At 43.5% G+C, this 24,128-nt stretch overlaps 1 protein-coding gene across 2 annotated transcripts; it reads left to right on the plus strand.

The window, feature by feature from the left end:
* Positions 1 to 1,404: 1,404 nt before the first annotated feature.
* On the plus strand, positions 1,405 to 24,083 carry nrbp2a (nuclear receptor binding protein 2a). Of its 2 annotated transcripts, XM_042098273.1 has the most exons (19): positions 1,405 to 1,908; positions 2,028 to 2,231; positions 14,547 to 14,669; positions 14,961 to 15,062; positions 16,412 to 16,501; positions 17,374 to 17,414; positions 17,560 to 17,654; positions 17,873 to 17,896; positions 18,402 to 18,485; positions 19,310 to 19,365; positions 19,469 to 19,564; positions 19,714 to 19,846; positions 20,042 to 20,144; positions 20,698 to 20,748; positions 20,846 to 20,981; positions 21,166 to 21,219; positions 21,331 to 21,394; positions 21,635 to 21,690; positions 22,171 to 24,083. In XM_042098273.1, the coding sequence occupies exons 2-19, from the start codon at positions 2,112 to 2,114 to the stop codon at positions 22,267 to 22,269; spliced, it is 1,527 nt and encodes a 508-aa protein (XP_041954207.1). In that variant the 5' UTR covers positions 1,405 to 1,908; positions 2,028 to 2,111; the 3' UTR covers positions 22,270 to 24,083. The 2 variants fall into 2 exon arrangements, with proteins under 2 accessions (XP_041954207.1, XP_041954197.1); XM_042098263.1 differs by having other exon boundaries at positions 1,405 to 2,231.
* The last annotated feature ends 45 nt before the right edge of the window (positions 24,084 to 24,128 follow it).

Consider the following 24,128-nt stretch of genomic DNA (forward strand, 5'->3'; position numbering starts at 1 on the left):
CCCAGGCGTCCGGCGGCTTCAAGATGTGCCGCATGTATCTCCGCAACGACGGCAACCTGGTGATTGAGAGGGATGGAGAGGAGGTGTGGAACTCCTCCCAGTCCAAGGGTTTCAAATGAGGATGCTGTCTCCTATTACAGGGTGTTGGCACAGACAACAGTGCACTCTATATACACATGCGGAGTCACATGCCGTGTTTGATTAATCAGTACATTCAATAAAAAGCAAACTGCAGATATGAATTGCCAAGTCTGGTGTTTTCATTGTGTTCGCCTAGCTGTGAAAAGCTTCCTTTGGGGTGGTATGAAGTACATTGGGGTGGCAAGTCTGAATTTAAACGGTTGGACGTTTAAAATGTTGCAAGTATTGGCAAGTTAACATACACAGAAATACATTGTAATACATTTAAAAGCACAATCATTCTGTCATTTGAGTCACTAATGCTTTCAGTGTTTGTGTGAAAAAATGCGCATGAAAGACAAAGCTGGAAGCGGGAAAAAAGAAATACACCTTGATATCATGAAATGAAGTGCTTGCGAGCCACCTTGAGGCTGAGTGAAAAGCCCTCATAAAGTGAGGTTGTATTGCTGCACTGGTCCAAAATCTAACTCCCAAAACAAACCAAATCCTGATATTACGCTAATTGGGTGGGGGATAGGCTTATGGAACTATTTGAGTAACATGGAGCAAGTTAATGCATTCTCCAGTAGGCTACACTTAAAAGTAGGCCTATACCAAAACCTGAATTAGCCTAGAGATACACACCTTCACCACTAGGCCTAATTCGCATAGTTCCAAAGCCAGAACAGAAGAACCACCCACGCCACCCACCTACCACAGAGCTGAGTTCAAGTGGACCTACTGCTTTCAATAGAGGGCGCTTTTGATCGATGTTTCGGATGTTAATGGGGGTGTGGCTGTCTTGCAGATGCACTCTGCACATAGGCTACAGCACAGCAAACTCAAATCAAGTGTAGGCCTATATCGGTCTATTTCTGCAACTCTTAAACATGTTTAGTTCAAAAACAAAATGGCAAGATAAATCATATTTGTAGGAGGATATTAATTTAGTAACGTGATCTAAATAATAATAATAAAAACAATAAATGTTTTTTATTTTATTTTATCGGCTTTCTTCAATCGGCTGGTACTTCTACAAGCTCCTAGAGTGGACGTGTGTGTGTTTGTGTGTGTGAGAGAGAGAGAGAGAGAGAGAGAGAGAGAGAGAGAGGGAGAAAGTACCTCTTTTACTCCGAAGCAATTTAATGTGCGTAACTCGACCAGTGACTGAATTTACAGAATAGGATTGTAACCTACCATCATTATGCGCAATACACTTGAGAAATATTTGCATGGGGAAATTCCATTCTATCCACACCCCTCCACTCACACCCTTCATACTAGGAAATGCGTTCTCTTGCGCATTGTAATATTTTCAAGTGCATAGTTTAATAATGATAAGACAGCGTGTTTGGTTAACAATTTGGTTAAGATGCTAGTAGTTTCGTGATTTCAAGGACTGAAAATCATATCAGTGTGTGGTGACGATGCTTAACGTGGCTTTAATGGACTGCGTATATTTCGTTATTTACGGTAATGGTTTGACTTAGCCGACAGAGCTTGGACAGAGCTGGAAGAAGATAAAATGATCCCAAGCTAGTCCAGGCGCGAAAGGAATAGGGTTTGTTTAACCATGCTAAATCGTAGTGAAACCATCCTCGCACGTAGCTCACGTTCTTTGCAGCGGCAATGCAAATAGTGTTAAACACGTGGTCAGATTCCATATGGCGTAACAATTTTTTTCGAGGATTCCTGAATCGTGAAACTGTGGCACACGCAAGGATCTCAAAGTGACAGTAGTCTTCTTCTTCGAAGGGGTTGCCTAGCCTGAGCTAGGTTATAGCTTTTGTATGTATTTTTTATGCTAACGTTACATTTTTCTTAAGCCCAGATACCTTATGGTTCTAAGGGTGAAAAGTCTGCGCCCTTGGCCAAATTTGAAGAAACAAGGATTTGCATTTTCTCAGTTGTTGTGAAACAGACAGTGGAGATCTGGATGCGCAGTTCTGTCGAGAGGGACTAGGCGAGTAAATACACTACGTCAGGATAAAATGACGATGTCTGTCCCGGAGAGGATTTCTGGGTCCGGGGGCAAGGAGGAGGAGAGCGAGGATGAGAGTGAAATCCTGGAGGAAAGCCCCTGTGGACGCTGGCAGAAGCGAAAGGAGCAGGTAGGTGCAAAGATGAATGGTGCGGAATTCAAATATCCGAGCCTTCCTCATGCTGCTCACGCTCAAGATCACAAGCACGGCGGAAACTGTGAGGCAATGCAGCGACAACTTTAATGTTTGTTATTAGAAGATGACACGGTATGTCGAATTGGCACTTTTACGGTTGAGGATATTTGTGTCTGTTATTAATAATCCTAATTAAAACCAAGAAAGCAAGAACGAAAAGTTGCTAACACTAATCCAAGTAAGTGTCCCATATACCATTCTGCCCAATCCAAGAGGCTCGCCTTTAGATTTCTCGAGCTATATTTTAGTGGCCTATGCTCTTTTTGGCATAACAAGGTTTTCAAGGCAACAAGCCTCCTCTCTTTTGCAGCTAGAAGATGCTCACCCATGATTTGCTCAGTTTACAATTGTTTACCGAAGCACAGGCATTAATTCAACTTTTTGCCCACAGAATTGCCTCAGATATTTCTTATCAGGGATGTTTCTCAGTATGTAATTGACAGGCTATTGAGCTCTCATGAAGTTGAGTTTTTGTTAACGATAACTCACTAAGGGAATATCCCATCTTATCTTTTGAAGCACATATGTTCTGCCTCTGTTACTTGAAGTGTGTTTTGCCTACAGCTGGAGAATAGGGGCTCCCTGCTTTCTAAGCAGTTCTCCAAAATGCCACCACAGTTTTGTAAACTGAGCAGTTTGTATTTCATGGAGTGGATGGCTCATCTGTGTAAATCTTACATGAATGCACACGTTTCTTTTGAATATAAGGACATTATGAAATTTGAAGGAACTGGTTTGTCTTCAGATGAGTCTAATTGATATTAGCAGAGATCCATTTCTCAGGGGTGTTGGAAGGTGACATGGGGATTTAAACATGGCATTGAATCATTTCCTATCTCATAAACAGCCTGCCAGTGGAATACAGTCGTCACTGTTTCGCCCAGTCCACACTGAGTCAGTGTCGAAACAAGGTGCCTGAGGGCCGGGTGTTGGGCAAGACAGACCTGCTTATAGAACAACAGTGAAAAGCTACACTTGTTCTTAATGTTTTCCACTGAGCAGTTCCCCTTTTCACTTTATTAGTAATTCATGGAGTGTGTGTGTGTGTGTGTGTGTGTGTGTGTGTGTGTGTGTGTGTGTGTGTCATATGGCTAAACAAGGAAATATGGGAGTGAATACCTGTGTTAAACATGTCGTGCAGATGTTGAATTTGTGCTGCAAAATATATCAGTGGAAGCATTCGTTCTTGGCATTTCTGGTTAAGCTCCTGAGGGCAACTCAAAAAGAAAGATCAATAAAACAATCCAGCTACCTGTGTTCATCCAACAATTTCTCTCTTCAGTTGACAGTGACAGCCTATAACCTAAAATGCGGAAATACCAAAATTCTGCCCAGGTTCTGTTACCATATTGTAATATCAACAAGTGTTAGGCTATTAGAGTCAGGGTGCCCTGAAGTCAGTTACCCTATTGGACACTACACAACAACTGAGCAGTTATAGGAATTCTCAATCTGTCCAAAAACTTCATGAGTCCTGCTCCCAAAGACATAGTGCCGTGTGCATGTGACTGACAAGCCCAACCGTGTGAAATGAGTCCTGTATTGAGCACATCACTGTGTCACGTCCGTACCTGCCTGTCAGTTCTGACACTGATGTTACGTCTCACATATTATATTGTGACACATTCCAATGGTGGGGAGCTTAAAATGTGCTGGCTTGGCTTCACATGAAAAAGCCTGTACACCAACTGAACGTTTACCATGAGGTCACGTGGTAGAATCTGTTTTAGTTTGTAACTTTTAGGCAGGTTTTAGTAACAGCTCAGTTCACTGTGAAATGTCAGTGTGGCTACCCGCCTACCCCCCGGTCACCAGCCTGCTGTTGTTTTTCTCCTCAACTGCAGCATCACCTGGGTACTTGTCAGGGCATCACAAGACCCCGGTAGAATTTGAGCATAGCTGTGATCTCTGTCCAGATTTGGATGCTTGACTGGCTCCTAAGAATGAGACAGAAAGAGAGGAAGGGAGAGGTGAAACTATCACTCATGCTTCTCTTGGCTCCTGTAACATTATGAAGGACATCAAAGTTTTAGGGGTCATTGAGGTATGTCTTGAGTTCTTTGTTTAATTGATGTAGGCTACTGTATACTAATGCTATTGTCTAAATACTTGCGCTGTTTGGGGTGCAGACACAACCTTGTTTATATTGCAGCTTTATTATGTATGAGAACTTAATCTAATGAATCATTTCACATGTAGTATCAGTCAATGGACCATCCCAGGCAGGATTACAATACTCAGCTTCAGGTAAAATAATAAGTCGGATGCATCACATCAGATGTATTTTCAAAAGCCATACTGTGCAGCTCATTAACTTTGCACAAAAGTTTTTTTTTCTGTTGAATCAAATAAATGTTTCCTCCTTAAAACCTGTTATGCATAACATGTTCCAGTACCGGGTCATTTACCCCCCTCCCCCACCTCCCCCCAACATTCTAAATCAATTTATGGTATGCACCATATTGCTATGTGGCATAGGAATGTTATACACCATTTCAAAGCGTTGACTCTTGGGAATCCAAAAAGGCCAACTTTTTAATGTACAATCTGTATAGTGCTGTACATTTTCAGATTAATCTTATTATGTCTCAATTAAATTTGATCCAAAATGCCCCCTCCCCCTCCTCCACTTTTGGTGCTACTCTGACTTCTGGCTGCAGTGTAGCTGCAGCACCATATGTAGATGCAACATATTGGGTACTGAAATATTCACAAGAATCCATAGAAATTGAATCTTCATGTTGTATTATCCAATATTAGTTGTACAGATGTATAGTTTATCTTATACACAACTATTGAACAAACAAAATAAATGCAAAAATAGAGACTTTTTTGTAATTATTCCATATTTTGTTTAGTCAGTCTATATCAGAACACCTGACATACAATCTAAATAGTCCACAAGAAACCTCAGAGTGATACCTTTCATTTGAGACCAGGATTATGCTTCTACACCAAGAGGTTGCCACACAGTAAGCCTTTTATTGTCAGTGTGCATTTTGGGAACCCAAAAGTCCTATGGGGAGTTTCCATAGAGCATTTTACAAAACACATGAGTATACCTTGGCAAATAATGGTCCAAAACAGTCATTTTTTTATTCTATATTGATCTACTTTTGCACACAGCTTCACAAGACCTGGTGCTAGGGCTCAGTTGTGTTTCTAAGTCATCTCAAGTGACCTAGAGGGCTGAAATGGTGGTCAGTTCAGAGATATTTGTTATCCGGCAAAAATATAAAACAGTATTCTAGCCTCTGTACCTCTGTGCCAGGACTTCCCACAGCTATTCTGATTGTTGTCCAAGAAACTACAGTGTCTAAGCTTTCCAAAGAGGTCAGGCATTTGATTATAGGCCAAAGTATGTAACATGAGCTTGTAGAAGTGCTTCCACTTCAGGATAAAAGCAATGAAAGCATTCCTTTTCATGCCAAAACACTATAAAATGAACAACTTGAAGACCTTCCATTTCAGACTTACTGTGCCAGAAATGAAGCCACCAGCCACCACTGAGGCCAGTATATTTGTATTACTATAGATGCAGCCAAACAGTAGAATGACACTATAAAGGGCTTGAAGTTGAGGCATAGTTTAAAACCACTTACTCTGCGACGTTTATTCTTTTCTAAATGCACTACTTAAATAACACTGCATGACTGAGGGGGGCTGTACCATGTCGCTCTGTGTTAAATAACTAAGGAGAACAGATCCCTCGCCAGCCTGCTAGCTGAGTAGCTTGCCAGCGTTGAGGAGGTGTGAGTGATGACTGCTAAGTTGTGAAGTCTGAGATGGCCCCTCTGAGCTCACTCCTAAACAATTGCTGACCAGAACAGGGGTGTAATCCAGAATATGGACCCAGGTTGCCAACAGCAATCCCACTCAGTGCCAGTGAATGGCATCAATTGCCTGATTGATTTTATGTGAGTTGTAGATCTTAGTTTACTAAACATTCAGAACAGTGCATGGAACTTTAGACTGTAGGCTGCAAGAAGTGGTACGAGTTTCATTGACTGAGGCATTGCAGTCACTCTGAAATCCTGAACTGTGTGTTCAGATGTTTGTCTGGCCACGCTCTATGTGACTTGAGGAGACACAGGTTGCTTTTTAAATCTCGCCTTGTGAGTTAGGGTTCTGTGACCCCAAACAACCCTCGCTGTGGAACATATGTTAAATTTGCAGGGTCTTTTTTTTTACAGTCGGCGGCTTTTCAGGCACTCAGCTGTGAGGGAGATTTCACTCTGGCTCGTGGCCAGTGTAAAGAAAAATCAGCGCGATCCATCTGTCTTTATACATGAAGCCATCCATTTGGCATCTCTCTCTCTCTGTCTTTCTCTCTCTCTCTCTCTCTCTCTCTCTCTCTGTCTTTTTCTCTCTCTTGACCACCTCCCCTCTCCTGTTGCGAGACCCTTCCTTGATTTCTGAGAAAAGGCTGATTGTTATGAGTGCACACCCATGGTTCCCCAGCTCTGGGCCTGGACATTATCTTTCATCCTCCCTGCAGCTGCTGTAACATCGACAGCAGAGCCCTTCCTAATACCCTCGTACATTTACCCATGATGCAAAGGCTGCTTGGCACCAGAAAGTTGGAGGGATGTGCATTGTGCACAACATTGTGGTTTTATGGTAGACCCGGAAGACTTGGTGTCTGTATTGTCTTTGTGGAGAAGATGGCATAATCTATACCATTGTGGACTGCAGTACATATTGGAACCATGTGGCTGCATGTGACCATGTGGCTGCATTTTTCTTCCTCCCATTTTCCAGGTTTGTTTCCTTTCTCTTTGGACAAACTGTATTGTTTTGTCTGTGTTTTTTTGGCCTGCAGCGACTAAGGAACAGTACAGTCTAGAAGTGACCTTCAGGAGGGTGATCCATTGCAGTCACAGCACTGTATTAGATTATGAAGAGGCCTTCCTGTAAGCAGGGACTCCAGGCCCTGCACTAGCAAATCCGTCTCATCAAGGTATCCCCCCTCGTCCATCATGGTAGTGTAATAAAATGGCTCCTGTTTGACTGCCGAGGCTGGGAATGTTCAATGTTCTCAAAGAATCAGGTCCGCTGAGCATCGCAGCTAGGTGCAGTCCCAGAAAGTGCCCATTTGTGAGGTCATGTCAATAAATGGATATCGACCGGCTCTAATTGGACATGGTAGAACCCCATGCATCCGTTTGGCTCCAGCTGCTGAAGAGTGAAAGTAGAGCAGCCGTCTCTAAATCTCCAAAGACATGACCGGGCCTGTGTGAGATGGACGGTGACGCCTTCATTCCAGCGGTCTCTTGGATCTGCTCCCTTCATTGTAGAGTTATGCTCCTTACTCTGTCTTTCATTGCTGGCCCCCCGCTGGTGCACCAAAGACTTTGTCTTTCCGCTTGTGAAGCTTCAGCTGGATGTAAACAATCCCATTCAGGCTGTATTTATGCACATATGTTTTGTGCATGTACATATACTGTACATGCATGCAAACTTGTGTCTGTGTGCATGCATGTATGTTGTATGTGTGTGCGTGTACAGGTTTGTGTGCATGTGTTCTTGTCCATGTCTCTGGGCTTATAGATAGGAAATGAGATTGACAGTGCCGTGTCAAAGGGCGACTCCACCCACATGCCTACATCTGTGTTTGCCTGAGGCTCTCTCAGCCTGCATGCTCTACTCCTCCCCTGTATGGCTCAACACAACTCAAACAAGAGATTGTTTACCTCTCCAATGTGACTGTTTGACTCAGAGTAACCCCTTCTTTTTTTGAGGAAGATGATTAATGACAAAAAAACGAATGGATCCATAGAAGTTGGTGAGCCATCCCATGCTGGTGGATTCCAAACATTAGATAAAAGTGGTAAACACAGCTCTGCTGTAACAGTGTAAGGCTCGTTCCTATGGCTGCACACACCATGGCTGGAATAATCAGCTTTGCTGCCCGAGTCGCTTGGCACAATGCAGCCATTCATAGGCAAAGAATAACAGGGAAGCTATATGACAGCGATAGGTTGACTGAAATGATTGCCATCCTCTGGATTTCTGAGCGGCAGATTGCTTCTTGATGACAGTCTTAATTGTCGTTTCGCTCACATGCTTTTACAGACTGTCTGAAGGAGTCATGTGATCCCACAAGACGGGATCCTGTCTTGAAGAAAATGAAAGTGCCAGCTCCAGGTTCAGTGTAACGCCATACTTTTTTATTCCTGTCAGAAGCCTTTACTACAGATGTCTTCTAAACTATGCTCAACCAGTCTGTGACTATTGTAGGCCTTGAAAAATCAAATCTGTACGTGGATTCATGGCTGTTTGCAGACTGAAATGCTCTGAAATGCCCTGCAGCATACATTTCTAATTCTGTGCTGTCCCTTTAAACAGGTCTACCTTTACCCACTTCCAGTGAACTGGATGAAACGCATAGCAGATGGCCCTTTCAGTTGAAACGTGACATCAGGATTACTGAGCCCTTGTGCTAGCCCGATGCTCCATGCATTTAATGTGTGTGAGTGTGTCTGTCTCTGTGTGCACATGTTTCGGGTCTGCTTTTGAACTCATCCAGTTGTTTGTTCTCCCATGCATAAGTGACGGGAGATGCACACGTTACGTAACTCCCAGAGCCAGACAGAGCCTGTAGCCAAGCTCATTTTTTCTACTGGGAGAGAGAAATCCTTGTCTTTTTTTCTATCCCTAATCTGTAATCCCTATGTAATTTGGACCATGCTCAGTGATTTGCAATCTATCTAAATGAAGTGGGTGGGATTTCAGGCATTTGTTATTAATTTGATTTAAGGCTAAGAAGAAGTAACCGATTCAGAAGATAATTATGCGATCTTCCTGTAGGCACAGTTAAATCAGACATTTAACATTGTTAAATGACAACATCCTCCATGATCCACAAGGAATCCCACCACCCTTGAATTTCCCCTGGGGATCAATAAAGTATCTATCTATCGATCACCCCTAAAGATAAGCAATGCATAGTCCAAACATAAGATAAGATAAGACTTTATTGATCCCACAGCTGGGAAATTTACTTGTCACAACAGCCCAGTAGTATTTAAATAAGAGAGTAAGAAAGTTGTATACAGTATGCCCAGCATACAAGCACACCTAAAAACAAAAATCACACAGTGATTGCAACACGCCTTAAGGTTTCACCAATACTTTGAGGCAGAGTGAACCAATATATATGGTGAATAAAAAAAGCTTCACATCACATGTACAGTGGAAAATGCACATATTAATAATGAAGTTCAGACACTACATTAACATTACAAAAAACGACATGGTCGTCCATCTAAATTTAGTCCTCTGAGAGCCAGGGTTTTTTATTTATTTTAACAGGGGCTTTCTCCCTCCCCTTCTGGGATAGACGAGATGCAGGGAAAACATGTCCGACGTGGAACTCCCCTTCAGCCACCCACACCCACTCCCACACCCAGCGCATGTTTGTCTTCAGTCTTTATTGGGGGCCCAAGAGCCGCTCCACTTTGTTCCTGCTGCAAACGTGCTTCTGATCTGCAGCCAAAGGAGAAACTCACCAAGGCATGTAGTGTACAGATACAGCACAAGGTCTCCTGTCTGCTGCCACTTTCAGTGAAAAGAACTCCGAGTCCCTGGCATCACATGCCCGGCATACAGCAGTGTGATATCGCTGATGGTTATGGGGCTGGGGAGGTGTGGTGCGGTGGGGCGCTGGGGGAAAAGAGAGGGGCCGGAGGGAACAATGCTCCCTGTCTGTCTGCCCAACTCTTCCCCGCGCACAGCCCTGTCACAAAGCACGTCATTCAGGCGCCCGGGCCCTCCTGCGGTGGTGACTAACACCGTGTGGGACGGCAGGCTAAAACAAGCGGCCTGACATCATTCTTCTGACCGGGCCGTCGTCGGTTTCACAAGTCCCGAAAAGGGGAGAGGCTGCACTCCCCCCACCCCCCCCCCCCCCCCCCACACACACACACACACACACACACACACACACACACACACACACACACACACACGCGCGCGCGCGCGCACGCACACACACACATATACATACACACACACACACACACACACACATACATACACCTCTCCCATGTGCCCAACTCTCTTTCCTCCCTCTGTGGACGAGAGCCTCTACCTCGTGCCGCTGGTTTCACAGTCACGTGGGTTCAAGGAACAGAGGTTCGGGGCAATGTGCCTTTGGGCCCAGTCTTCCAGACGCAGCATCCACCACCCTCACCCACCTCTCTGTCTGGGCCTGAGGTACGCGCTCACATGTCCGTGCTGTGCAGCTCGCAGGCCTGTGATGTCATGCCCACCGCCCCCTTCCAATGCTCAGAGGAGGAGGCGGCGGCGGCTCTCCTCCCTTTCGGGGCTTTGCTGTGTGTGATGGGAGAGCGCTTTTAGCGCAGAGTCACATTAGCTCAGTTTCAGGATAAAACGTGCAGCTCTCGCAGACACACACACACACACACACACACACACACACACACACACCAACCAGACGCTGAGCTCTCAGACAGTTGCCAAATGCAGACTACAGCACAAAGGGTCTGGCACTAGACCCATCTTTACTGTGCAGTGAACTTTTCTTATTTTTCTCAGTTCACTGCACTCTTTCTCCCTCTTTCTTTTCTTTCCCCCATCAGACCAATGTTATGTCCCACACACACACACACACACACACACACACACAGAGAGGTAATTTCCCTGAGCCCATGCTCTTGTTCTCATTAAAACTGTGCATGAGAGTGGTTTGTAGATGCCCCGATAAAACGGCTGAGGCAGGACTGTGTATAGGAGGCAGTGTGGGCTGCAGGACTCTCCTCAGGATAAGATGAGAACAGGGCAGCCAGCACCATCAGCACTCCACTCTGTCAACACCGCACACAGCTGGCAGCAGGAGCCTGAGAAGAGCCCAATCTGTCCCTACTCAAACAGTGGCGCTCTAGTGCTGCTCAAAAATAGAAAACTCAGCTGGGAGTTGGGCAGGCCTGTATTTGTTTTCAGAGTGATCAGAGGCATCATTGTTGTTGTTGTTTCATCCAGGCTGTCTGGAGCGTTTGTCAGACTCGCTTGCTTGTCTCGTAAGCTTCAGCTATTTTAGCTCTAAGCCAGCATCTCCTTTCAGGAAACGTTGTTTTCCCAGTCAACACATCTACGGGTGGGATTGGCCGTTCACTGAATTCCTTATGTTCTGTAGGGTAAGCCCCTGCCAGCTTCTTCTCAGAGTCCCTGCCTTAAACACACACACTCACTCACACAATCACCACCACAACTGAGGAGAGTTTTAAATGCCTTTTCCCTAAAGCCTCACTGTTTTGGGTTATAAATCAGAGCCAATGAATAGTTGGTCTGTAGTGTACAGTTCCTTCTCAATGCTGGAGAGAACTGAGGTAGTGTGGCTTCCCAAGGCGGGCCCCTGGGTTAGATAACCCAAAATGACCCAACACAGCTGTATGTTTGAGGTACTCCACTTCCTGTTTGAACCTGGAGGACGTGGAATGTCAGCTGGAAAGTCCAGAGGCGCAAAAACGCCTCCAGCTCTGCCTGTTGGAGCGCTTTCGCAACTGGCCTTTCATCCAAACGTGTGGCTTGGTATGCCGTGACATTTTTGTTATTCCATTGTGAATGTGTCTGAGGTAGAGACACAAAGTGGTTTCGTATTGTCAGAAGTTAGTCAAGCCCTCTGGACACATGTGCGTGCAGGCGCGTGCACACACACACACACACACACACAGGAAAAGAGAAACCCTGCTAACAGGGTGGATTTGTTTCCCCAAGTTGGGTCTGACGCCTCCCCATTAATTTTTCCATTGCAGTCAGTAACAGTGTTCCATTGCTGTTCTGAAAATACAAACAGGACCGCAGGATTGTTGAGTTGCTGGACAGCTTGTAGCCCCTTCCGGTCAGCTCATTTCGGGTTCTCTCCTTCAGCTGACCTTTCCCCTGGCCTTCATGCTGGGGGAGGGGGCAACCCCCCCCGGGGCAGAACCTGCCCCTGCAGCAGCTCCGGGAGTTCACTCGGCTCTCCTCTTTGACCCTAACACTGTAGTGCTAGTCAGCAGATTGAGGGGGCACAGTCCAGCGGATGCCTCGCTCTGTCATTTTTGTTTGTGCACATTCTCACCTCCCTGTGCAGGAGGCCTCGCGGTCGTGAAGGTTTCTTGGTATTGCGCTCACTGGCTTCAGATCAGAGTGACAGATACTGTCTGCAGAGATTGCAGAGAGGAACACGATGTGATAAACCACAGGGGTCTGAGGCAGAGTCCTCAGATTAACGTGCTGTGGAGAGATAGGTGCACTATATCACACACACGCGTGGAGGTAATAAAGCAGGGGTGGGCTGCCTCTGATGGGGCCGGGAGTGGCGCGAGGAGGCCTGGCTCATAAATAATGCCTGAGATGTAATTGGAGGCTATGACGGCGGAGGCCATACAGTAGTGGTGAGGAAAGGGCCAGTGTCCAGGCAGGAAATGAAACCTAGAGGGTTTGTTTACCATGGGGAACTGCACAGCAGGTCACATGTCCATGAGCCAAGAGAGAGACATTTATGCATGCATGACAACCTGTGTCAATCAGGGGTTAGCATGGAAATGGAGTGACCGGGGGTTAACGCGGAACTGGATGGACCGGGGGTTAACATGGAAATGATGTCACTTACGTCAAAAAGAGTGAAGGTTGTCAGCTTCCAATATGCATTCATTCGCTCCTGTTTAATCTCGTTCCCATTCTGTTCAAACAAGTCTCTGTGTATTGTGACGCTTAGACAGGCATGACCTTACTTTCATCACTATCATTACCCATGATTCATTCCCAGATTAACTGCATTGTGGGATGCCCCTGGGCTCCCCATTGGTTCTGGAGAGGAAGTAGAATCTTTTGCTGTGAATTCTTTTTACACTGCTATGCAAACATTCCCCTCTAGATTAACAAGCACGCAGAAAAGCTAATAAAGCCCAAACGGAGCTGCCTCGCATAGCCCCGTAGGTTGAGCATGGTTGGTTGATATCTTTGTCATACATCTACTGCCAAGCAAAACCATTTTAGCCAGTGTTGAGCTGGACGATTAAAAAGCCTGGCACAGTGCAGTGTGTGTCGCTCTGAAAGGGCCTGGTTTAGATTCATGGGGCTTTATTAACCGATGCAGTAGTCTTCTCTTCAAGCATTAAGTAACCCTGAAGCACGGTCCTGTTGGGCTAACCACTAACAGGCCTGCGGCTGAGGGCCTGGCAATAAACTGTTTACATGTATTTATTTTAAAGATCAGCCAGTCGAGAGACTGTGTTAGACGCAGTGGCTCTTCTAGACTAATTATACATCCCGTGGCTCAAGAACCCTGTAATCAAGCCTTGCAAACAGGCACAAAGAGGACGACCTCCTCTACTGCCGTCGGTAACAGAGTTGTGAAAACAGTACGCTTTACAAACTTGAGGTACTCATTTGACAGAGCGTGTTGGCAGTCATTTTTGAGCAGGGTTTTTTTGTTGTTGTTCGGTTATGCAGGACTCCCTATGCTTGGTCTCTCACCATTGTTGGGCTTTTTATACACACTCCTTCAGTTTGTTTGTGTAACTTTTTTCTCCCAGTGCTGTTTTCTCTTTCCGCTGGCAGCTGACCTGGTCTGATCTTGTTCTCCGAGCAAGTACATTAAATGCAAAGCACTGAGAGAAGGCTCTTGTGAGTGTGCTGTGGCCGTAGACCCACTGAGGTCCAGCGTGAACCTTAAGGAGAACAGCTGTGTCTCTGCATGTGGGGAGCGTGTGACACGAGACCAGCTCCAAAACCACCCCGGGGTTTGTTAGCATGTGGCTGGAAACTCTGCCTTGTCTTCTCTTTCCCTGAGATGAGAAGGAAAGCTTTTTTTTCAACTAGACAAAACTGTCTGGAGTTTAGGTGGTGTTTGTAAAACAAATAAAGTGTCATTGTAGGTGTGCATGTTTACATTGCAACATAGGCAGCTGACTACTGTTACTGTTTATCACAAGAGAATCTGCTTGTGTGTGTTGTGCCTCCATGAATGCAGAGCTAGTGCTCGTCAGAGTGGTGTCATGGTGGTGGAGACCGCTCAGGGTGGGTGTGGTGTGTTGTGGCGTGGACATACTGAATGGCCAGTATTTTTCCCTGACCTATAGCCTACTTAAACGTGCAATTTCTGCATTTGCTCAAATTATGTTGAATATGTGCATTAACTCTGTACGGAGTACTACTATGTGTTACTATTAATGTATTTCTATATCCATGTTGCTTGTTGTTATTTCACCTGTGTGTGTGTGTGTGTGTGTGTGCCTCCAGCTCAGCCAAGGAAATGTGCCCGGGATTGAGAGCGCCTCCCTGGCCATGGACACAGAGGAGGGGGTGGAGGTGGTGTGGAATGAGGTCCAGTTCTCCGATAAGAAGGTCTTCAAGTCTCACGAGGTAGAGCGCTGCCCTCCGTCCTCTTAAAAAATCCATTTACCATTATGTGCCTTTCAAATAATGACCCTTCCATTTTATCTCGAGTGCATCAATGCAGATTTGTAGTGTCTGTCTGTCCGTGTATGTGTGTATCTGTGTGTTAGGTGTGGTAGGCTTTCAAGACAAAATTTGGCTCAAGGGGTAATCACCTAGTGCTTCAAAACACAAGGTACCAATTAAAATGGACCTTATCTCTAGAATCACACTTTTTTTTTCTTTCTCTTTCTCTCTTTCTGTGTGTGTGTGCCTCAGGACAGGATCAGGGAGATGTTTGAGAGCCTCATGCAGGTGGAGCATCCCAACATTGTCAAGTTCCACAAATACTGGCTGGACATGAGGGAGAGTCGCGCACGGGTGAGATGCCCAAATACATGCCCATACACGCGTGCACACACATTCTCTGGTCCTCCAAAATACACACACACACACCCAGTCACTCACTCAATTACACTTTTAACACATACTTTCGCTCACACACATTTATCACATACATATGGGCACATTTCAATTGTGCTTTGTCTAAGTTTTGTCTTCATGCATCCTTTGTAGGGCTGTAACGATACGGTTCGGTTTGTAACAATACGGTTCGGTTTGTATCACGATATTTGACCCACGGTTCGATACAAACCTCGATTTTTCTTTTTTTGGGGGGGGGGGGGGCTAGACATTTTATTTAGTAACACTTCAATAGCCTATCCTAGAACATCAGAGGATTACAATATAATATAACATATCTATATTATTTTAGATCCTTATATAAAAAGAGAGAATACTGAATGTATGATATTTATGACCGCACACTTTTGCAGATTAGCCTATAGCCTAGGCCTACTATTTCTATTACAACTCTACCTCTAATTCATCTGTCTGCTTGAAGCCTGGAAATATTGTAAACAAAGTACCATAGTTGGCTAGCTTAAGTTTCAAGGTAATACTTGTTCTCCTTGGGACAGTCCCTTTCGGGAAACATTGGGATTGAGATGATCAGTCAACTTGAATGCAAGACTTTTAAACAAATATGTGCAGCATGCTAATGATGCTATTGCTAAGCGGATTTAATAGTAATTTAGCTAGTCGTCTTCTATGCGTCCTTGCTTTCACGATTGTGAATGTTTTATTTGCATTGGTGTTGGCCGAGTCGCGCGTGTCCATTGAGCAGGAGCGGGAGAGCGAGGGGGCAAGGAGAGGGGGTTTACTTCTATACTGTTTGGTATGAAATTATGATTTATTTATTTACTTTTGGACAACGTAGGCTACCGGTAAGTAAAGCGGGAGATGTGTGTTGCTTATACGGCTGCGTAAGCTGCAAAACACTACAAAGGGTGTGTCGCGGTTCTGCCTTTTCACACCATGACACAGTTTCATGGATATGAGTGTCGCGATTTCGGTTTTGAATTGCATATCGTTACAGCTCTAATCCTTTGAGTTCAACATTTACTCTTGAGTAAAGCATGTATGATGTCATTCAGGGTTGCAGACTTTTATCAGTTAAACTGCCTGTCAGCACAAGTGGGCTGTGAAGGCTGAGCTGACAAGGCATGTGCTGTACATATGTGATTTCTAAGAACAGAAGTGAGTTGTGATGATTCAGAGTTATTTGGAATCATTTATGGTTCTTAAGTTGCCGACAGGCTGGATAAGGAGAGGACATGAAGACAGACACACACACACACTAAATCACTTAATTTACTCTCTGCTTCCAGGTGATATTTATCACAGAGTACATGTCCTCAGGAAGCCTTAAACAGTTCTTGAAGAAAACCAAGAAAAACCACAAGACTATGAATGTGAAGGTGAGATATATTAAAGGTCCCATATTATACTTATTTCAACAAGTCAAAATAGACCTATGGGTTGCACGTTGCATGTCCCTGAAGCTGATCCTGCAAACATGCGGCGACATGTATGATGTGTTGCAAGTCAAATTTGTAGTTTCTTATGTCTCAATCCAGCGAACTACAGATCCGCTACCCGATCTGGCAAACTTACATAGTGCGGTTATAGCCGATAGAGAGCCGCGAAGCGAATGCAGAAGTGCCGCTCAGGCGTTCACCCTGTTACGAGTTGATGAACCACTGAAACGATTTTGGAAACATTATTTTAAGGTACAAAAAGCTCTGGTGTTGCTTTAAATATGCCAACAAGAACGAGATGTGTCCTGGGGAGTTTCTGTTTCTATACTTGAAACAGAAATATCAGGTGCGTAAAAGAAGTTTGGATACAGTTGATACTCTTTCGCATGGTGCTGGTTGGAAACGATAGGCTACGACCAAAATGGAGGATCTTCGACAGGAAGCTCCTAACTTAGTGGGTGGGAATTTTCAGATGGGGCTGGGTAGTCAGCGCCCTATATGGGCCTATCTGGGCGTAGTAATATTCAAATTTCCCCTACTGTGACGTAACAATAGGGGAAAAATCTGACTAGCTCACAGAAGTGTGGTTTCTGACATCAACATATCTCAACTAACCCACAAAACTGCCGTCCTTGTTTTGTGTCTACAGCGCCCTCCAGTGTTTAATGGTAAATACAGAGGAGTACGGTAATCTGGTGCTGCTGTCTTCTGTCCTTTTCCTCTGCCCTTGCTCTCCATGTCCTCCTGCTGGACTTCATGCTCCTGTTTTCATTTCACTCTTCCTGTGTGTGTTCTTGTGCGTTCCTCCTCAGGCCTGGAAGCGGTGGTGTACGCAGATCCTCTCAGCATTGAGGTAAGAGTCATGTCATTCATTGCTGGTTAGTTAAACCAATCAATTTAAACAACTGAATGCAGTTTATAGTGATACACTGTTACATAGTGTATACCGTGTTGTAAATTAAATTGGCTTAATACGGTGTGTTTTCTTTCCTCAACAGTTATTTGCACTCATGTGATCCTCCGATTGTCCATGGCAACTTGACTTGTGATACCATTTTCATACAACACAACGGACTCATAAAAATTGGTTCAGGTAAGAACAAAAACGCCATAGCTACAATCATTAAAACATGGAACCCACTTGTAAAACCCACTGCCCACTTTGTTGTACTTCATCAAAAATGATAATTTATGACTGAAGTAGATTAGAATTAATCCAATTCCAGTTCATAGGTGTCACATGCTTTGCTTGTAATTTGAATGTTCAGTGATGCTCTCTTTTTCTCTCTCTCCCTCTCTTTCTGTTTGCAGTTTGGCACAGGCTGTTTGTCAATGGTGAGAATCTTTCTCTGTTATGAATCACTTCATTAATGATTTGTCAATGAAGAGCTTCAGTCTACACACAGAGGACTGATTTAGACATGAATTGTGTGTTGAAAACATCATTAGCTCATTTGGGTCTGTGATGAACACCTTTTTTTTCTTGCCCAGTTACCCCTTATTCAATCCATGTGACAAATGGAATGTCAGTATGCTTGAATTCGGTGTTTAGTGAACTTCTGTTTTTCCTTTGTAACTTCTATGTCGTGACCGCTCTTTCCACCAAATGATGTACCCATGAATGTGTCTTTGTGATCCCATTCCGTGTGTGCCTTATTTACTGTTTGGTTAATTAAAAGACCGCGCTCTTCCTCTATGAGTACATTCCTGCCGCAAATGGCTTATGAATATGTTTCACAATGTGTTTACTGTGGTTTACAGACTGGCGTGAGTACTTACCACACACACACACACACACACATGCATGTTTATCAAAACTGTGCGTCTGTCTTTTCCTTAGTGTTCCCAGAGGCGATCCACGGGAACGTGCACCAGCATCGAGACGAGCAGATGAACCAGCACTTCTTTGCTCCCGAGTATGGCCGTGAGTAGCCGTCTCCTTCTCTTCCTGAGTTTGTTTTGTCTGTCTGATTGTTATCGCTCTGTTCTTTTCCCTCTTCCCTCTCTTTCTCTCTTTTTCTCGTTCTCTCTATCCATCTGTCCTCTGCACATGTTTCCCTTCCACCCAGGACCTCACTCACTCACTCCACTCACTCATGCTTGCTGAGTACCCCTCTGTTGTGTTTCATGCTTGGTGTTTTACATTATGCGCTTGAAGTCACATTGTGCTGTGCCAGGTTGCGGTACGAAACCGACTGAAATATGTTGCCTTGAATGACATTTGAACTTGAGCTGTGCGCTATGGCCTGAAATTTACATCACGGTGTAATTTTGTATGTCTGGAACATGTGAAGAATCGACAATAAAGCTGACTTTGACTTTGATTTAAAGCACAGAACAGTAATGACTACATATTGGTTTCATTATTTAAATTTCAATATAAATTCCTCTGAAGGGGAGAACCACAGATATGGCACCAGTATGACTGCTATTACTGTACTCTTAACCATATGACTTATGAATAGGACATATCTCACATCACACAGAGGAATCTAAAGTAACTCCTTTTTTAAATGCAATTATGTAATTGCCGGTATTGACGAAATTGTATTCATTCCAAAAAAAAAAACGTTTTGCATTATCTCAGTGTGCATGTTTGTGAATGCTGCTATTATCAAAATTCATACCTTACAGCAAATTCGTATTGTTTGTCCATTATATTGTGTATACCTTACATCCGTAATTTGCATCAAATGATGTAACATGAGGCTGACTGGGTTATACCCCCCTGGTTGTTTCTCCATCTAGTTTCTGTGGATGACTACTCCATTGACATATACTCCTTTGGCATATGTGCCTTGGAGGTAAGTGCCAGCTCTGTGGTTATTAAGTTACCTGATTGTACATGTAATGAAAATAAGATCAGAAGATAAGAAATTGATTTTGAGTTGTAATTTCTTTCTGTAGATGGCCGTCTTGGAGATTCAAGCCAATGGGGACACTGCAGTGTCTAAAGAAGCCATAGCTTATGCTGGGGAGTCCCTGGAAGACCCTCTCATGAGGGTAAGATGAGTAAAAGATTGTAGGTTTGCCTATACTCTCAATCACAAAGAAGACATTTCACATCACGGAAATTTACTGACTGTAAGAGATGTTTACTGTCTTGTGGCTTAACAGACATGCGTGTGATTTCTCTGTCCTGTTGTGTGTAGGAGTTTAGTCAGTCTTGTGTGCATGCTGATCCTAAGATGAGGCCTACTGCCCATGACCTGCTGTTCCACAGGGTTCTGTTTGAAGTGCACTCCCTAAAACTGCTTGCAGCCCACTGCTTTATTAACAATCAATGTGAGTATGCTGAGACTGATGGCCACATGCTGGCTGCCATTACTGATGGCAGAAATGACTAGTGAATTCTTAACTGTTGTGTGAATGTACTTTATGCCCTCCACTTGATTCTGCCAATAGAGATCTACTTGATTATTTGGTTTGATTATACAATGTCCTGATATTTGTGTGTAACTTTGACCAACTTTGGTCTAGACATGCTTCCAGAGAACTGTGTGGAGGAAAAAACTAAATCTTATGATCCAAATGGTATAATGGCAGAAATTTATCATGGTGATCGCCCAGGAGTCCAGCTGAAGTAAGTGATTTTGAACACCATAAATAACTATATGAAGGAATGCATATGAGTACACATCATATGGTAATTGCATATGAGTACACATCATATGGTAATTGTTCTCTTGATAAATATATGACTGGATGAAGGAATGCATATGAGTGCACATCATATGGTGATTGTTCTCTTGATAACTATATGAATGGATGAAGGAATGCATATGAGTGCACATCACATGGTAATTGTTCTCTTGATAACTATATGAATGGATGAAGGAATGCATATGAGTGCACATCACATGGTAATTGTTCTCTTGATAACTATATGACTGGATGAAGGAATGCATATGAGTGCACATCACATGGTTAATTGTTCTCTTGATAACTATATGACTGGATGAAGGAATGCATATGAGTGCACATCACATGGTTAATTGTTCTCTTGATAACTATATGAATGGATGAAGGAATGCATATGAGTGCACATCACATGGTAATTGTTCTCTTGATAACTATATGACTGGATGAAGGAATGCATATGAGTGCACATCACATGGTAATTTGTTCTCTTGAAGGTACTCCCATGTTTCCCCTCTGGAGCTCGACAAATTCTTAGAGGATGTCAAGTAAGTGACAATACTATTGCAACTAACTAAGGAAGTCATGAAGCATTTGGTTGCAAGTACTCTGCCGCTGAAGTTAACATCTTTTTCACTTGTGCAGAAATGGGATCTATCCTTTGATGAACTTTGCGTCCCAGAGACCCCACCCCATCCCCCGTGCCCTCTCCCTTTCTCAGGAGCACATGGAGACGGTGAAGACGCCCACCCCGGAACCCCAGGAGACCGAAACCAGAAAGGTGAACGAGGTCCACGTGACTTGGTGAAACTAAATTGAGGTTGTAATGAATAGGGATTAGAAAGATAAGACGGGTATGAGAAGATGACACAAATCAGATGTGCTGTAGTGCGGTAGAGTAAAAGTTATGGCTGTTCCACTTGCTTTGCCTAATCTGTGGCTCTGTGGCTGTTTTTGCCTCCTAGGTCGTTCAGATGCACTGTAATTTGGAAGCCAATGAGGAGGGAACTAGAAGTCATGTGAGTTGCCACATTTTGATACACATGTATGTGCCCTTTGACCAGATGACCAATTAATACAGTGATTTTTCAAATCTTAAAAAAAAAAATATTCTTAACCTTTGTTTGTAGCTCTCTCTATTTTTGAAGATGGATGACAAGCTTCATCGCCAGCTCAGTTGTGATGTTCTTCCCAGTGAGTGATTTATGTCATTCTTGTTTTTTTTTCTAGTGGGAAGAGAACTTCAGAGATGTAATATATGTTTAAGTTTCCAAGGAATACAAGTCGGGACATTACGTGATACCGCAGTCTAAAAAACTATACACTGTTGTAATCTTCAAGTCTTTGACTGACATTAGTGGTCAGAGTTCCAACACATTTGAGAGATTCTTTTGCATATATAAAATTAATGTGATAAATAATTATGTCCCTCAGCGGACAATCCAAGGGATTTGGCCAGCGAGCTTGTTCATCACGCATTCATTTGTGAGGTAAGAGGGCCAATCCTTTAGGTTTCCTGAAACCATTCATGTCTGCTCATAGACACACCAGAGATCAGCTTTCAAATCTGTGAAATTCCTGTCATCCAGTTACTGTAATTGTCCCTGATTGAAAACCAATTTGTCTGGATCTTAATACCTCTAAAGTTACTGCTCCATGATGGCAACCCTAGCAATTTAACCTAAATCAAGCATATATTGTTGGGCTACTGTAGTAGCAGACGCATTCTTATTCGAATGCACTTTTCTGAAACATTAAAGGCACTGAGCCAACAGGTGAATGAAAGAGTACTAGCTGACTGCTTAGCCAAGGCTGGGCCTCTTAATTCAGTGATGCATTCTATAACACAGAGCAGTACCATTAGAAGTTTTAGGACGCACCCACTTAGGCAGTCCACTTAAAAGGTCAGTGCACTTAAGAGCTGCTATCCAGAGTTACGTATGGTCTTGTTCTATGCCTCTGTTATGCAGGAGGACTGTGAGAAGCTGGCCGGCTTCCTGGAGGATGCGCTGGGTAAACACTGGGACAGCTCCTCTGCTGCTGCACCAGTGGTGGCCCTGATCCACTGAGACACTGTCAGCATGGGACCGTGGACGTGTAGTTTATGGGAGAGAGAGAATGAGGGGACTATGTGTCATTCCTACGTAAGGAGGAGACTGGGCAAGTCTCACAACTCCTGCACAGACAGCAAAGGCATTCCAAAGAGGTCTTATCGGAAGCCTCAGGAAACTCTAACTGGCAGAGGACTACATGAGGGAGGTCTGAGGACTGAGCAGCTATCTTACCATGCCACAGAGGCAATATTCCACATGACTCCATACATTTTATTGGTCCTGTTTTTTTTTTTTTAATGGGTTTCATGTGTTTTTGAAAACCGTCCAACTCTCTCTGAATTCTCATCTTTGGTTGCATCCATTTTATCATCCAGATGGCCAAAGACAGGGAAACCGCTCTGCTCCAGTGACTGAAGGCACCGGATGTTAGAGCATCAGGAAGGCAGCGCAAGAACGCTTAAGGTCCAATAATATGAATGCTCACTAGTCCCAACAGAGCAGCTCTTTTTGCCATCTTAAATTGTCTGTTCTATTGACAAGATTTGAATCTATATCATTACTCGTATTAAACATGTTTGTTTTTAATGCATTATGTTTAAGGCTGGATGGCTTTCAGCTCTCAACACTTTTGTCATCCTGCCATTGTTTTAGCATCTCTGTTTATGTACTTGTCTTGGTCAGGAATTCTGTGGCAGTGCTGTCCTGTACACAAGTCCTAACTTCCCTCTAAACCTGAATTAGACACTTAGCGTTAAAATGCAGATTGTTGTCCCTGTGTGTAATTAGATCATATAATGCACTAAGTGCCTCAGTTAGACAGGAATGTGTCAAATCTGTATTTGCCAATCTTGCTGGCTCGTGGGTGCAGCACACATAATTATCCAGCTTCCAGCTATATACAGTGAACAGTTTCCCAAACAGGTGTCCATTACTGAGGGGTAAAAAGAAACTTTGTAAGTTTGTCTCTTCACTTTTACTTCTCTTGGAATTATCATACATCTCATCCATACACTAAAATTGAAAAGATACGGTCAATTACCAGTATAAACAGACAATGTAATGTACAAAGCTTGAAAGTTTAAGGAAACAAAAACGGATCACTCATCTGTGTTGAGAGAGAGAGAGAGAGACTAACTACATGGCATAACTACATTCTATTTTGTTAGCACAAAAAAAAAAAAATTACCCAGTTTACACTACCCTGACTGGTGCGTCTACAGTATGTTATGAAAGTATTTCATAAACTTCCCTGAAATACTGTAATACACCTACATACATTCACACCACCTTTGCTGCAGAAAGCCTTCCAGAGGTTGATTTCCTGAATCCCTCTGTAGGCCTAGAGTTATACAGTATTTAATGCAACTTGAATACAATAATCTTTGTGTTTTTTTTTTTTCTTTTCTTTCCAGTTTCAGTGTCTCTGTACCAGTGTCAGCGAGACTGCATGTTGAATGATGACTGCTATAACACTTATATAAGACATGAGTTGGCATGGTGTGCATGGCGTCTTTCAGCTCATTTTCAAATAACATCTTGTTTGGAAGTCAACCAAAGCTGGGTTTATTTTTTGAACGCATTCAGCAGAGTATTATTTGATAAATGTTTGTATCTCGCTAAGACAGAATCATGAAAATAAATTACAGTAAACGGGCAACTTGAATGTGAATAATAACAGCAATAGCCTTGAATTCACATGTGATTGCCTCCATGTCTACTCTATCAATATCAAAATGCCTGTATGAATGAAGCTGCCTAAGCTGTTATATATTAAGAAATGTGAACAAAACATAATAAACTGGCTGTGTGGAAGCCTTTTTCATTACCAATTGTGAAAAGCTTGTGTTATTACTAACAAAATAAAAATGAAATAC

Source organism: Alosa sapidissima, chromosome 1 (assembly GCF_018492685.1).
Source record: "Alosa sapidissima isolate fAloSap1 chromosome 1, fAloSap1.pri, whole genome shotgun sequence".
Taxonomy (NCBI): domain Eukaryota; kingdom Metazoa; phylum Chordata; class Actinopteri; order Clupeiformes; family Clupeidae; genus Alosa; species Alosa sapidissima.